Here is a 15850-nt window from a genome sequence, read left to right as displayed (position 1 = left end):
CTCCGCTGGGGCATCGCTAGATTGGTATTGCCTTGCTTCATGCGCTTAATGCCTCATACTTGTTAAGGGGGATGGGGGGGTTGCAGGCAGGCCCACCGCACCACGGACTATGAAGCCCTCGCTCCCAGCGTACAGCGAAAGAGTGCCGTGTCGCTCCACAGAAGCAGATGGAGGCTGCGTTTAGGCGTCCCGAACCTGCAACAGAGGTGGTCAGTTGCCAAGCAGTTGAGAGCACGTGGCGGCTGGTCCAGGGACTGTTAACACCATGTTGTAGCTTCACTTATGTTCCGTACGTTCTAAATTAAACTACAGCAGTGACAGAGCTGCACGCTCTGCTGACATTTGGTCTGTTTTCAGCAGCGGTGGCCTAGCGGTTAAGGAAGTGGCCCCGTAATCAGAAGGTTGTCGGTTCGAATCCCGATCCGCCAAGGTGCCACTGAGCTGCCAGTGAGCAAAGCACCGTCCCCACACACTGCTCCCCGGGCGCCTGTCATGGCTGCCCACTGCTCACCAAGGGTGATGGTTAAAAGCAGAGGACACATTTTGTTGTGTGCACTGTGTGCTGTGTGGTGTATCACAATGACAATCACTTCACTTTCACTTTCATAAAGGATACACACCTGCTGACTGTGTAGGGCTTCCAACTTTTTGTACTTTTTATTTATCCAGCTTCAACCAAACTGACAAAAAATTGGTAAAAAAACAAAAAACAAAACTATTTTGGTAATTAGTTGTATATATTTTTATAAAATGTCTTCACTTACTGTGATCCTGATGTAAAAAAAAAAAAACATTTTAGCATCTGGGTAATATTCACTAATGTCGAATTTGCCAATTAACCCTTCATCTGAGGTAAAAATATCCTCTGTGGAATTATGTCGTATTGGCAGGAGCAGGATTTAATTGTTTACAATGAGGAATTAGGTGGCGAATCGTTCTTTACGATTAGTGAAGTTAAAGTTCATTAAAGTTTTTGCAGGGTAGAGCTTGGGATTTTGTGATAATGATGGCAGGAAATGATTTCCTTCAAGCTGTAGACTGTGCTCTCCAAGACAACCAGAAACCAGTCCTCTGTTGTTTATTTCTGCAAAGTATTTCAAGAATAGAAAATCATGCAAAATCATTCTGGGCGAAATCCACCAACAATCTGTAGACAATAGTTAACAAACAGGATATCTCAATTGAAACTAAATATGTCAAATATGTACACATCTGAACGAAAAGTAAAATTAATGATTTTTACACAGAAAGGTATGTCTTAAATACAACACAGGTGAAAGGTTTGGACACATTCAATGTGTTAAGTACATAACTCCACATGTGTTCAATCATAATTCTGAGGTCTTCAGTGGTCATGAAAATAAAGAAAACACATCGAATGAGAAGGTGTGTCCAAACTTTTGGCCTGTACTGTATATCCATCATCCTTCCATCCATTCTATTTTCTAATCCCGTTTCTTCAGGTCATGGAAGCTTGGGCCTGTCCTTAGAATGCCATGAATATACAAGTGCTGAATGTAGTGTTCCCATACGTCTCACACACACACACACACACACACACACCAGGGCTAGTTCAGAGTGCAAGGAAACATAAGCAACTGTGCAAAACTTGACCGATTGTGAGCAAAGTGCAGCCATGAATGTTGCAGTGTTTGAGGACAGTGCCTTACTTAAGGGGACCTCAGTGGCACCTTGACGGTAGGTGGATTCAGACCTGCAGTCCACCGCTAGGCCACCACTGCAAGACCTAACTGTGAAATTTGCCCAATTACAATGCCAAACCCTGCCAAATAAACATGGCTGAGCTACCTCGCACCTTGAAAAGAGACACTGTAATATGACATGATGAAGTATAACATATATTTACTAGGTAAGCAAGAAGGCTGGGAATGTATCTACTGATGGAATCATGGATCATGGAATCCTCTGAAATGCATATCTGGATGTATCCAGCACAGATGTGTCCTCTGTTTGAAGCTGATTTTGGAACAGCTTCTTTCATCCCTTCCACTGTTCAGTCAGCATGAAAAATTAGCATGGTGGCAGGCCGGGGGTGGCTGGCTTTGGGGGGTTCGGACACAGCCAAGCATTGGCTTGAACATGATTTTCATGTTCAACTACAACTGCACAAGCAATAAAAACAAAAAAATACAAGTCCAACACCCACATGAAGCATGGTTCACCAATAAATTGGAAAAGAATTCCCACTCATAGACCATTTTATTAAAACACAGGAGGAATTATGACTGTTAAAGACTGGATTTCAGCTGAAGGTTGAATAAAATATTGTGAAATGCTTCTCATATGGAAATTGCAGTTACTCTGTGCCTCAGTATTGTGGAATACTGAGCAGCCGACTGAAGGACTGAACATCAAAGATGTTCAAAGATGAAGCCTGAAATCAGCAAAAATCCATCGAAAACTGTTGTGAATGTCATCTGGGGGTCAACCCAACGTGTCTGAAAAGTCTGAAGACTTGTGCTGAAATTCTGAGGTTCCTTATGTCTTCATCAGCTGGTTGTATGTAAAAGGTTACAGGTTGCCAAATCTGCATATTGCAAGATTAGATTTTTATCCTCTATGCCCAAATACTAAACACAGCCAAATACTAATCGTGCAACTGTACATATGTTTACATATTCTAAACACAATATTTCCATATATTTTAAGCCTAAATACAGAGTAGGATTAGGAAGATGGATGAAATTTGTTGTTTTATTGTTCACTGTGTTTTTTGATAGGCCACATATGACCACTGAAAAAAAAGTAAAAGTGAAGTGATTGTCACATGTGATACAGAGCAGCACTGCACATGGTGCACACAGTGAAATTTGTCCTCTGCATTTAACCCATCACCCTGAGTGAGCAGTGGGCAGCCATGACAGGTGCCCGGGGACCAGTGTGTGGGGACAGTGCTTTGCTCAGTGGCACCTCAGTGGCACCTTGGCGGATCGGGATTCGGACCGGCAACCTTCTGATTATGGGGCCGCTTCCTTAACCGCTAGGCCACCACTGCACTGATTTATTTAATTATATTTTCCTAACACATTGGTCTGAATATTTTGTCTGAAAATGTCGTGTCATCTTACATTTGCGTAGATAGCACCCAGATATTTTTAACAAGAGTTTTTGAAATTAGGTTTATCTTATATTTGGGGTGGGCCAACACAAAAGTTATAATATATAATATATGTTCTGTGGGGAAATAATTGACAGTGACAAATCCAATGTCCCTAATACTGACTTCATTTTGATTCTGACTCACTTTATTCAAATCATGATTTGTTGCAAACATGGCTGTCATCCTGAGTAGACAGATGTTCACACTGCTAACCAACCAAATTTCCAATTCAGTAAAAGATGGCAAGACAGGCTATGTTTGATCCACAGCCATCATTAAGGTTTGCAGCAGACTGTGGTGCTGTAGCTCGTCTGTAGCACCAGACAAAATGGTGTAGCCTTATCGCCCTAGAAGCACCAATGAACCTAGACCAAAGTTGCTTAGGCACCAACAATGGCATTATTTGGGTTATTATCTGACCATAATTACTATTGGCCCTGTGTTTAGTCCAGTTTTAATAGTTCTTTATATTTGTTGCACTTCTCTTCTTTTTTGTATTACTCCTATTTCCTTTTATTATTGCCTTGTCCTTTTATAAGAGCTATGTATATTAAAATCCCCATATGGTTTGTACCTTTTTCATTCATAAAAAGCCAAGTGATGTCTGATCTGTAGAGTTGCCTGGCAAATGATTTAGAAAAATGAAGGGTTTCAGCTTCCAAAATGTCCAAGCACATTTTTTAATTGTTTTGTTTTTTTTGGTATCCAGAGAGACTGTCTTTGGCCGTTGTCCATAAGAGGTTAATATAAAAAGCACAATCACTAGCGTTTGCGAGAGGCTTATGACTCACTGGCGAATTTGGCACCTCACTGGGAGGACTGAAACGCATCCCAGCTAAAAACCATCCTATGACTACAATAATACGGGAGAAAAATGAGGGTGTTTCATAGAACCAATTTCAGTGGGGGGCTTGCTTTTTTTAACAGAATAAAATAGAAATGACGGTTTCTGAAGATTACTTTATGGTCCAATCAGTTCACCATAAAACACAGCACATTGCCTTTGATGCATTTACGTGCTTGAAACTGCTACTTTTAATAGAGAAATTGGCTTAATACGTACCCAAACGTCCCCTGATTAATTATGCATGTTAATGGATGGGATTTATTGGCTCTGAGGCTTGTTAGAGCTTGTTAACAATCAGACAGATTAAAGTTGGTATTTAGGCCTTCCTAGGTAGCGTTAATGTGATCCATTAGTGCATCTACTGGGTTTAGTCCTATAGCAGAACTGCTATAGCACATTCAGAAAAGGAAGCCATTACTTTATAATATTCTTAATGGCGGTGTTACAGTGGTAAAGTATTTTGCAGAGGGAACAAACGAGTTTGAAGCGAAAAGGCAATAAAGTGTAGGTGTAACACAAGATCATTATACAATAATGGCTGCACCTTATTTTTTTCTTTATTTTTCTGCAAGTCGCTGTAATGATCCAGAGGGTATGAAGAAAAATTGTACATGCAAGCAGAAATGGTTTTGTGTAATAGCTCCTCCATACTGATGCACCCATTATTGTTCACTAATTAACTATCGCGTTCCCTTTAGCTTTATGCAAAGGTACGACTTCTGAGGTTGGAAAAACAGCATCCCACAGGTTTTCAATGGCCTTGGAAACATGAAAGAGAGAGAGAGAGAGAAATGAATGCAGTTCAGTCCTCCCATGTTAGCGGTGAGTGTGAAAAGCCTCCCCATCTTAATGTCATTGTACGAGCCTCCCACTCCATAAACAAAAGCTGCTCTTAAAAAGTGAATTGGAAACAGCTTTCAGCCGTAATTAATTAAGTTCTAGGGGTGACGCACACACTGGATGAACTGTTGCTGATATTTCTCTCCAAATGCCATAGAATTATGAAGATCTGAATTTTTGGGAAAAACTAACCATAAACTTCTAAAAAGATACCAATTACATTTCGACATTTCCATGTTTAAATGAGCATTTTTAAACTAATAAAATTCCATATCTTTATTTTTTCATAGTTTTCATTTGTGATTATGGCATTGTGATAATGACCAGGTGTGAGCAGACTCAGATATGAAAGAGAATTTTTTCACAATTGTCATTGTGAAACACTGCAGTACAGCACACAGTGCACACAACAAAATGTCTTCTGGTGAGCAGTGGGCAGCAATGAAAGTCTCCCATGGAGCAGTGGTTCTCTGTGGTTGGGGGGATTTGAACCGCTCATTTGAATCCAGTAATTGGAACATTAAGCCTCCTACCACTAGTGGCTGCTGTGAAGTACTTTGGACTTTTTAGACTTCTTTTCTGGCATTAGACAATGAATTAAATTAAATAAATATTTTAAATGTTTTAATGTCCCAGGTGAATTTTTATTCAAATTCACATGCACAATATCGGAACAAAAATAAAGACGTTGAAATGTAAAATTAGAGGTTGGAATTTTTACAACCTACTTTTTTGCTTACATCTTTTCATCTTTGCTTTTGAGACTTTCAATTTCGCTGCTCATTGTTTTTCAGTTTCTCTGCTGGCTTTTCAGTCACTCCACCCCATTTGATGTTTAGGATGCCTGAGGATTTGGTTAGAATTCTGGCACAGTTCTCTCATGTGGGTGGGGCTTTGCCTCATTGGCCAGCAGGTATTTGAAATTGGGCGAAGTGACTGAAAAGCCAGAGGTGAAACTGAAAAAACAAGCAGCGAAATTGAAACTCATATGTTGTCAAAATTCCAACATCTTATTTTACATTTCAACATCTTTTTGTTCAATATTGACAAAAAGACACTAAGGATGGTACACAATACTATTTTTGATGCTACTTTAAATGTATTTATTTTTTATTAAAAAACTTTAAATAAAGCATGTTCTTATAGTTAACTTCAACAAGCTGACAGTGGCAATAAAATGATTTATATACCACAGGGGTGGTAGTAGCCTTACTACCATTGTGTCCCTGAGCAAGACACATAACTCCAAGTTGCTCCACGGGGGGACTGTCCCTGTATCTACTGATTGTACTTTGCTCTGGATAAGGGTGTCTGATAAAAGCTGTAAATGTAAGTGTTTGAACAACTTTACTCCCCTCTCAAAACTCCACATATAATCCAGAGAGGTGTTGTTTCAAACACTTTTCTAAATTTGTCATACTGCTCATTTTGATAACGACAACTATTCAGCACTTCTCGCAAATAGCTTATTCACATCTTTTGGTTTTCCATGTTCTCCTGGTTCATACACAGAATACTGTGCTCTTACTTTTCCATTTGCTGTCACATGTTGTCTTGTTTACAGTGTTTACAAGGTGCGGTTGAGTATGAGCATGGTTATGCATCTACATGTGAGGATGGTGTAGGGTCAGTGGGCTGGCGGGGCCGCAGTCTGCCATGTAAATAAATGCCGTGTGGCCACAGAGCAGACCCAGTGCGATCTGCACCAGCAGTTTTAAGAGTCATAATCTGAGTTTGTGACGCTCAGGGGTCTTGATGTCTTGGTGTGTCTATTGATGGTGTTGATGTGTTGTCTTTTTCAAATGGAATCCAGCTTCCTCTGAGTCATTACTCATTAAACTGCTCAAGGTGCTTGAGTCACTTGAGTCGGTATTTCCAGCCACAGGATCTGCCGGATGCAGTGACTTGAGTTGGTAAAGCTAACCCAGATCTCTGAGTGATTACCCATCTGTGATCGATTCAGAAGGTGCAAAGAAACTGTTATGCAACTTTTGTGGTAGAAACATTTTAATGACTATAAGATGTATTCATGTGACCAAGTTTACAACTTAGACGTGTTGTAGTTACAACTCAAAATATTCATTTCAATGGAGACCTCAGACAACTCATGAGTTATTTAATGGTGTCATGAATCACACAGCACTAGTTTTCACTTTCTCTTTCTCAAAGTAGAGCCCTATATGTTTGTTTTTTCAATAAAACATTTTGTGTTCCACCTGTCTTCACCTGTCAGTAGGACAGGGTGAAGTTGAATTGTTCAAAGAAGACAGCCCACCTCGCTTGACAGGGAGACCTGATCACACAAAGCCGTGAACTCAGAGGGGTTAATGTTTGGCTCAGTCAATCTGTCATGCTAATTGGACATGGTGAGGCAGTAGATCTGGAACAAGGGCTGGACATGACTATGAAGATGGACGCATGCACACAACATCATGATGAACAGGACAGGGAAGACATCCAGTAACAATGACCTGACAGCAAACAGACACGAACAGGGCAGTTTTATACAATCATACACAGGTGAGGACAATCAGGAAACATAATAGCACAGGACGAACATGAAACTCCGGTCCGGATCCCAGGCCCGGAGTAACCCCTTCTGGTCCGGGTCATGACAGATGAAACACATAGGTGTCAAACTCGCAGGCCACATCCGGCCCAGTGTACAATTACATCTGGCCTGCGAGATCATTTAATATAGATCTATTATAATGGCCCGATGGTGATTTGAAGCACTTATAACACACAAACTACAAATCCCATAATGCAGTGCTTCAGTTGCCTTGCCAAATGCAATCTGTTCTGTAGTTGCATTTAATCACTATATTATTCAGTCTATTATAATATGTTATTAAAGCATGTTATTAATGACTGCCGTTTGAAAAGGTAGTGGGGTAAACGGTAAGATTTTTCACATTGTAAAAGTAAAAAGTCTCCACAAATGTCAATACTACTCAAGTACAATAACTAATTACATTTACTTTGTTACTATCCACTATCCTAAGTGAGTAGGTGCATCCAAACATTTGACTGGTAGTGTAAGCTAATAGTGTAAAAGATAATAATCAATACTGATAAATCATAGTCAATTCATCAAGAGTTTATGACAATTTCTTAAAGTGTGCCCTTATTATTTATAAAAATAAATATATATTTATAGACAAACAGTATATTTCATCATAATTATTTTATTATGATCTCTGTGGTGAAGGACCACAGGTAGGATGCAACGAAGCAGTCAACGGAGGTGTTTCCCACTTACTGTCCATACGAATTGTTGGTGTGTCACTTCATGTGGCTTGTGGTAGAAAGTTAAGAATTCAACTTCTCATATGTGGAACAATCATCAGCCAATGAAATCTAAGCACAGTTAACTAAGCACAAATGGCAGCCAATTATCCAGCTGTGAAACAACGATTGGTTGCCGCTCCGCTCCTCAAATGCCAGCCAATCAGTCGGGTTATGCAGTCCTGGCATCCGGACCACTTCCAAATGAGTGGGGAGGCATGGCAAGTTGTGGAGATGAGCTCTTCACCTAACACCTGCCCTGCATGCTGGTCTCGGATTTAGTAGAGGGCAGTACGCAGTGCAATTTCAAAGTCTAAAATAAATGAGCTGCATAATCAATAACATTGATTTATCGCCCAGCTATGATGTTTGTCTGTTTATATCTATCATCTCAAATGGAGGGAGAGAAATGTCATGCACGTCAAAGCCCGCCCTTTGCACCATCGGTAATTATTGATACTGGAATTATCATGGATCGGTCATAATTAGGTGCGGACAAAATGTGATGGATGCGGAAAATGAGCTTTCTGACTCACTGGAGTGTGGCTGCTGATTTGGAAACACAATTTATGGAGTGTGCGGTGCTCTCTCGCCCAGTGCACTCCTTCAACTATAATGAAGCTGCTTAAATAGCTCGCTCTAATTAACTACTAGAGCTGCAGAGGCTATTGTCCTCGTGGGCTTGGCATGCACACCGTGCACCGTGCACCTGTCTTCGTTCCCCAAACTTAAAGCTGCGCTAGTTTCAAAGTTGAGCCCTTACTGAAATCATTTTCCCACCAAATAATTCACTTTTACAGGCATATCTGACCGTTATAAATGTACCAGGGCAGCTAGAGATATGGTTTTCTTCCCCTAAACAACATGTCACTATGGGTGACAACATGTTACTATGGGTCCTGACTGTTTTCACCTGTGTCTGCCTGTATAAATCTGCCCTGTTCATGTCTGTTCGCCGTTAGGTCATTTGGTGATGTTATAAACCCGTAATAAATGGAACCACCTTCCTCACCATGTCCAGCCATCGTGACAGAACGACCACATTTGGACACAGCCGACACCGCCTCGCTGAGATTCAAGGACCCGATGGCTTTCCCGCACGGTTGAAGACGCCTGCCCCATGGTCCCATGTCTGGTGGTGTTCAAGGTGAGAAGCAGCCATTCAGGAAGGCGTGCCAGAGACTGACCCGAGGGAAGCCGTCGGCGCAGGACCCCCCCCCAGGGACTGTTTTGAGAGGCATGCCGGGAGTCATGACTAGGGGGAGGGTACTGTCATGATCTGGTCCGCAAAGGGCTACTCCAGATCCGAGGTTCGGACCGGAGTTTCACGTTGATCCATGTTTCCTGATTGTTTTCACCTCGGTCTGCCTGTATAAAGCTGCCTGTTCGTGTCTGTTTGTTATAGGGTCGTTGTTTGGTGATGTTTCCCCTGTCCTGTGCTCCGTGTAATAAACCCCTCGCGATGCCGTGCGTATGCATCTTCCTTCCACACCATATCCAGCCATCGTTGCACAACATAATGTGCGTGGGTCTAAAAAGAATCAGTCAATCGAAAATGTCCCCCCGGTGCTACCGTATCGATGTGGCAAGAATCTGGCCTGTTTTTTCAGCCCCATTTTAACACATTTCCCCTTCTATTAGCGGCCCCTCGACTCAAAGCTCAAAGCACCAATTTCACCAACAGCTTTGTCTGATCTGATGTCTGATTGTACCTATGAATAAATTATCACTTTGAGATGTAACGGTGGATTGCAGGAGTCTGAATGATGACCAGAATAGGACTCCCTGTATGTTGGCTATTGGGAACGATGACTGAGGCTCATTTTTCAATCAAACCTTCATCCATCTAAGTCAAATATTAATCAAAGTTTAGTAGAAAACTGCTCTTTCTTAGTGCCATGAATATATGAATACCCTACATAATTTAAAAAAGACTACTAGATAATAATACTACAATACATAAAATGGAAAGGGTATTAATGACCTGAATAAAAAATGCATTAGGGTAAAATAGGACCTCCTTCTGTAAACAAATTAAACATATGCTAAGATCCGTATTTCTGTATAATAATGAAATATTGTGTACAGTCATGGGAAACAATCTGAACAAAATTGCTTTTGCCAGAGTGAACACATGCAAAGAGCTTGATACTCGCATCATCATAACCCTCCTTGTTGCATGAGGCATTGTTCCTTCGCGAACAACTATGCAGAATGTCAGTGATTCACTGACTTGCCTGCACTTCATGGGCCGATGGCCCCGGCCAGATGCTCAAAACTTAAATAATTAAGAGGGTTTGCGGAGAATAGCCGGAAGGTATCTATCACTTGTTTTCCTCCAAACAAGCCCAAAGGCGCAGGGCTGCTTGCTTCATATGCACAAGTGGCCAGATTTACCAAAGCCTACAGCAATAACCAAAAACCCCACGATGCGGCAGGTCAGAGGCTGTATGACAAACCAATTGGGCTTGGCCTGTGTTCAGGTCATCACTCCTTTCGTGCCACAAATCAACCCCAACCTATATTTCATTACGATCACAAGGATTCGTTCCCCCGATCTTGGGTCTCCTGTTCTCCTTACAAAAAAAAAAAGCTAACACTACACACCACACATTTTAAATCACATAAAACAAAGAGCAAATCTAGGCTTTGTGTGTGACAAAGGCTAAATAAAAGGAATGTGTGTTAAGTTATGAAATGAAAAATATCATGTTTGCAATGCCGTGAGTCTCCTATCTCTGCTGTCATGACATCCATTCTGCAGGACATGTTTTGCTACTATGCATGCACATTCCTGTTAATTTCTGCCATTAAATATTTTTCTTTCAAAATTTTAAAAGCATAATGGCTATCCAATTTTTGTCTGTTGTAATAAAACATCATGCAGTTGATGACCACACGGCCCCATAAACTGAACCGCACTGCACACACAGATTGAGCAGGTAGTGCAGACCAGGCAGCTTCATGTGCCACGTTACTATAGTCTAACTTTTGCAAAAAACTGTACTGCTAAACATACAGCTGTTTTATTCCAAAATGTTCTGCCAAAAATGTAACTATATCATGCAATATATCTGCAAACGAGTGTCTGAAAACCTCGAGACCCTGCAAAACCAGGCAGTATGGGCCAGAACAGTCCTCACGGTCCTGACTATAGATTCGTGTCACATGAACTGTCCTGATGAAAGTTTCATCATCAGTTAATAGCCAGCTCGCTCAAGAACGGTAGTCCTCGTGCTCGTCTCGCCTGCGCGCGGCCGCGCGGCTGGTCGCGCGCGCGCACGCACCGGACAGGACGTGCCAGTCAGATTCTGCCAGTCTCCCTTTTCCCATCATCATCATCATCATCATCATCATCATCCGCTGATGATGCTCTGCCTCATCAACCACTCGAGTAAAACTTACTCCAACAAGTTTACCCGCGAGCTCATCTCCTTGATCGGGGCAAAACACGCACTTGCCCACGCGATCTTTTTTTTTTTTTTATTTTTATTTTGGGGTATCAAATGGTATTCAAAATGTTTTATACCAATTTTAATATCACACACTGTAACACACACTACAAACCAGTCCGATTGGGCCCTCCAGTCCGTCAGACCGCGTCATAAACACGCCGATTCCCTCCTGGAGCGCCATTTATTAATAATTGCTGAGCAAACGCCCTTCTCCCGGTACCGATAAACTCATGTGGAGCCCCCACCCCACCCCACCCCCAGCCCCAGGCTGATGCATGCACCCCAACACAGACCCGAGGGTGTGTGGGTGCACTATGATGCACTGTTTGCACTTTTCACTCTGAGATTGGTAGACGTGGATCCGACGCGTTTCTCTGATGCATATCAACGTGGTAAACTTCGTGTGAATGCACCCCTCTCGCCCCCTTTTACCTGCCGACGGGCTCCACGATGACCCTGCGACACCCACCTGAGGAGCAGACGATGAGGTTGGCTTGCAGCAGGATGAGTATTTCCCAGATTATATCCATTCTTTGTCTTCATCCCAGGCGCATCGCGTTCAGAAGCAGGACGAGTCGCAGACGCTCAATTTCGTTCCCAAAGCGCATCTTCCACCAGCCGGTCCCCACATCTTTTTTTTTTTTTCTTTCTTCTTCTTCCCCCTTTTCTTTAAAACAACTCCAATCCAGGCAGCAGCCCGCTCCGCACACGACGCCGGGTTTTATATCCTCACCGAGAGCCAGAACGGGGATTTTGGGGAAGTCCCACGACCCTCCATAAATGATCTCTGCTCTCCGACTGTTCTAATTCGGACCGCGGGGCGCGATGACGCGCCGTCCCATCCCCTCGGCTCCTGGGAACAAGAAGAGAGTTGTTTTTAAAAAAAAAAGAAAGAAACGACGGCAACGTGAAAGCCGGCCCGACGCAGAACTTTGGCGCGTTCCGCGGTCGCGCGCGGACTGAGGACCCGGAGACGCGGAGCTCGCGCTACTGGCGAGGGGGGCGTGCGCGCGCAGCGCGCTCTCGTTCGTTCGCTCGCTCGCTCGCCCGCTCGCTCGCACGCGCGGTGCAGCGTCCAGCCCGAGATTGCGGCGGGCGTTTACTTTCCCACTGCAATTCCACGTCCATGAAACCGTAATAAAACAAACCCATATAACCGTATTCGTTCACTTTGAATAAATATTCACCAGAACTTATTGTAACGGAATTCATGCATTTAATTAATCCGTTTTTTTTTTTTATTTGTATCTCGGCATCGCAAGCAGCTGTATCCATGGTGAGGAACGTGTCAATCGTGATAATAGCAGTATCATTTTCAAAAAAACGGAGTTTTAAACAATCTACTTACCCTTCGTCAGAAGAAAACAGGCAATCCAGCAGCTACCGAATCCGAAGGAGAGCGGAAAATGTGTTGCCAACCAAAAAAACTGTAGCTGAAATTCCAATTTTAGGGGCGAACAGAGAGAATAATTCCCGCTCCGCACCGCGCGACCAGGTGCAGGACGCTGGATCCCTGAGAGGGGTGTGGCCAGGAAAAACGGGGCGGGGCCCGAGTCGCCAAATCGCTCTAATGACGCGTGCGCCCACGCGTTATTAACATTGCTGCACTGTGGGGTTTTTTTTAATCATTTTTTTTCTTGTGTTTTCAGATTAATCTCTTCAGTCTAATGTGTGTGGAGGATGTCGTCCAAAAAAAAAGAAAACATCACAGAGCAGACCAAATATCACACAGAAAAACCTTCTCCCGACCTGTTCAGCATGTCTTGAAATAAAAATATAGAACAAATCGGGAAGGTACGTAATAAATTTCAACGAACATATAGTTTCATATCAAAATTTTAATGGACCTGGAACATCCTATTTTCTGGTTAGTACCTAAATGGCATTTCTGAAACTTTAAAGAGCCAAATCTGCATCTTATTTACTAGTGCTGTGTTTTTTTTTTATGTCAATGTGCCTTTAATCTCTCAAAATCTTTTTTTTTTATTATTTTTATAGTAAAATTGATATTAACAATACTACAGTATATGCAAGCCATACTATCCAGCCAAGCGCCAAAGTCCACCACGCATTGAACATGCAAAAAAACCCGGTAAAGCAGTATCACCACAAAATATGGGTCACAACATGCCCCACTCGCATGGTACAGCAAGAACACTACCGTTCTATGAAAAGGATTTGCAGAACCAAGACCCAAGTTTCCCCACTGCAAGATCTAGTTTGACTCAATGCTATTGTGTCTTCTGATCTTCCTCTGTATATTGGTCAATTAGTTGAGGAAAATCACTTCAGCTATTTGTAACTTAATAGATCCAAAAATCAATTCAAACATTAGGAGCAATGATGGCAATAACAAACCTGGTGACCTCTGCCTCGGAAGCAAAAGGAACATGAAAACACTTTTTCTTGACCACCACCCTGAAACCCAAGCATAACTACTTGTGCCATAATCCTGATCTGATTTTCCACTTTGTCCCACTTATTCAAATTCAAATTTTATTTGTCATAGACATTGTCATAAACGTTATGATATGCAGTGAAATGCTTTAGGGACTGCTACTGACTACAGTATTGCAAATACTGCAAGTAACAATGAACAATGTTCATGTACATTTTCAGCATGTAGCCGACATCCTTATCCAGGGCGCCTCACAATCAGTAGTTACTGGGACAATTCCTCTGGAGACACTCAGGGTTAAGTGTCCTGCTCTGGGATACAATGGTAGTAAGTGGGGTTGAGTTGTGCACAGTTGGCCGACTGTGCATGCTTCTTTTGTGGTGCTTCCTTTTGTCTGCTGAAGAGCAGCAGCTGACAAGGCTGTTCGCTGTCCACCACACAGGTGCTGAACATTGCACGATTGGTTTCCCTGGTGCTGAAAAGTCTTGGCATCTCAGTGCCGGAGCGGTAATGTGGGTGGGTGCCTGGTGCATGACATTTTGTACATTGTTCATTTGCTGTGGGCTGTCTTATGGTATCTTGGATTGCGTCTGCTGTCTTAGAGTGTGCATTTGATTTAGTAATGTATTAGTGCTTACCACTGCTGAAGAGCCTGGGTGGTTTTAAAAGAAGGCCAGGCTGTAATGGGGCCACATGCTAATTGTGTCAGTGGTATTGCTGCTATCTAAATCAAATCAATATTTGGTGTCACCAATCTTTACCTTCAAAAGTAGTCTTGTTTTTGAAGAAACATTACTTGTAATTAGGGTGGTAGTAGCCTAGTGGGTAACACACTCGTCTATGAACCAGAAAACCCAGGTTCAAATCCCACTTACTACCATTGTGTCCCTGAGCAAGACACTAAACCCTAAGTTGCTCCAGGGGGACTGTCCCTGTAACTACTGATTGTAAGTCGCTCTGGATAAGGGCGTCTGATAAATGCCGTAAATTGCAATTGTTCCAAACTTCTTGTATAACTAGCCACAGAACTTCTGTGCCTGTAGGTTTCCTCAAATCATTTTGTTTTTTATGTGATCCCAGACAGACTGAGTCATGTTGAGGTCAGGGCTTTGGGGTGACAACTCTTCCATTGAGACCTTGATTGACCCTCAACATTGCTAGTGTATAGTCTGCTCTGAAACCATTGTCTGGGAAAGACCTTGTTGTGCTTGGACTTGCCATGGTGTATGACCTGTGTCATGAAATTGTCCACTTCCTCACCTTGGTAGCAGAGTTTGGCTTTTCCACACCAAAGTTGAAGTCTCCTAAACAGCTGTTCCTGTTCAAATAAATTTATATGTTTCATTAGCACCTTGGTATAACTGATTCATCATACACCTTTGTGCAAGTGTTCCTTTATGCAATTATGCTGCTTTGAAGGCAAACCAAATACTGATATGATTTAGCCTTTAATTTAGTTTGCTCACTTTGCATTTTGTAAATTGTTACACAGGACTGTATATGTATGAATGTGATGCTCATGGTCGAATTCGCAAAGGAGTGCGCCAGGAGCTAATGGGTGAGTTCTATGTTGTGCTGACACTAAATGTCACAAATTTAGGACTAACCAATACTGCTGTGTTAGATTTGGTTTCATATGATTTGTGGGAGTTAATCCACCAAATGGCTCTAAGGCCTTGTTCACATGGACTTCTGAATCAGGCATTTTTCTGGTGTTTGTGCAGTCAGGTGACCATGGACTGACCATTTTTCTGCACTAGAGTAAATCAAATCTTCCACATGAACGTTCCTCACCAGCACTTGGTCTGCATAATCATGTAGTGTCAAATAAACGCTGCAAGCAACATTTTCTTGTCGTCAATTTCTGCCAAAATCCTGATGAACGGCAAAGAGCAATGACC

At 42.3% G+C, this 15850-nt stretch overlaps 1 protein-coding gene across 2 annotated transcripts in view; it reads right to left on the bottom strand.

Annotated features, from left to right (window-relative positions):
• The window catches only part of ca10a (carbonic anhydrase Xa), a 135128-nt gene extending 122063 nt beyond the window's left edge, over positions 1-13065 (bottom strand). For both annotated transcript variants that reach the window (XM_028970716.1, XM_028970717.1), the window contains exons 1-2: positions 12900-13065; positions 12021-12404 (exon numbers count right to left, since the gene is read on the bottom strand). In XM_028970716.1, coding sequence (XP_028826549.1) covers positions 12021-12081 — 61 coding nt within the window. In that variant the 5' untranslated portion in view covers positions 12082-12404; positions 12900-13065. The remainder of the gene's footprint in view (positions 1-12020; positions 12405-12899) is intronic.
• Between the last annotated feature and the right edge of the window lie 2785 nt (positions 13066-15850).

The sequence above is a fragment of the Denticeps clupeoides genome, chromosome 2 (genome assembly GCF_900700375.1).
Source record: "Denticeps clupeoides chromosome 2, fDenClu1.1, whole genome shotgun sequence".
NCBI lineage: Eukaryota > Metazoa > Chordata > Actinopteri > Clupeiformes > Denticipitidae > Denticeps > Denticeps clupeoides.
This window is presented reverse-complemented; position numbering and strand designations above follow the sequence as displayed.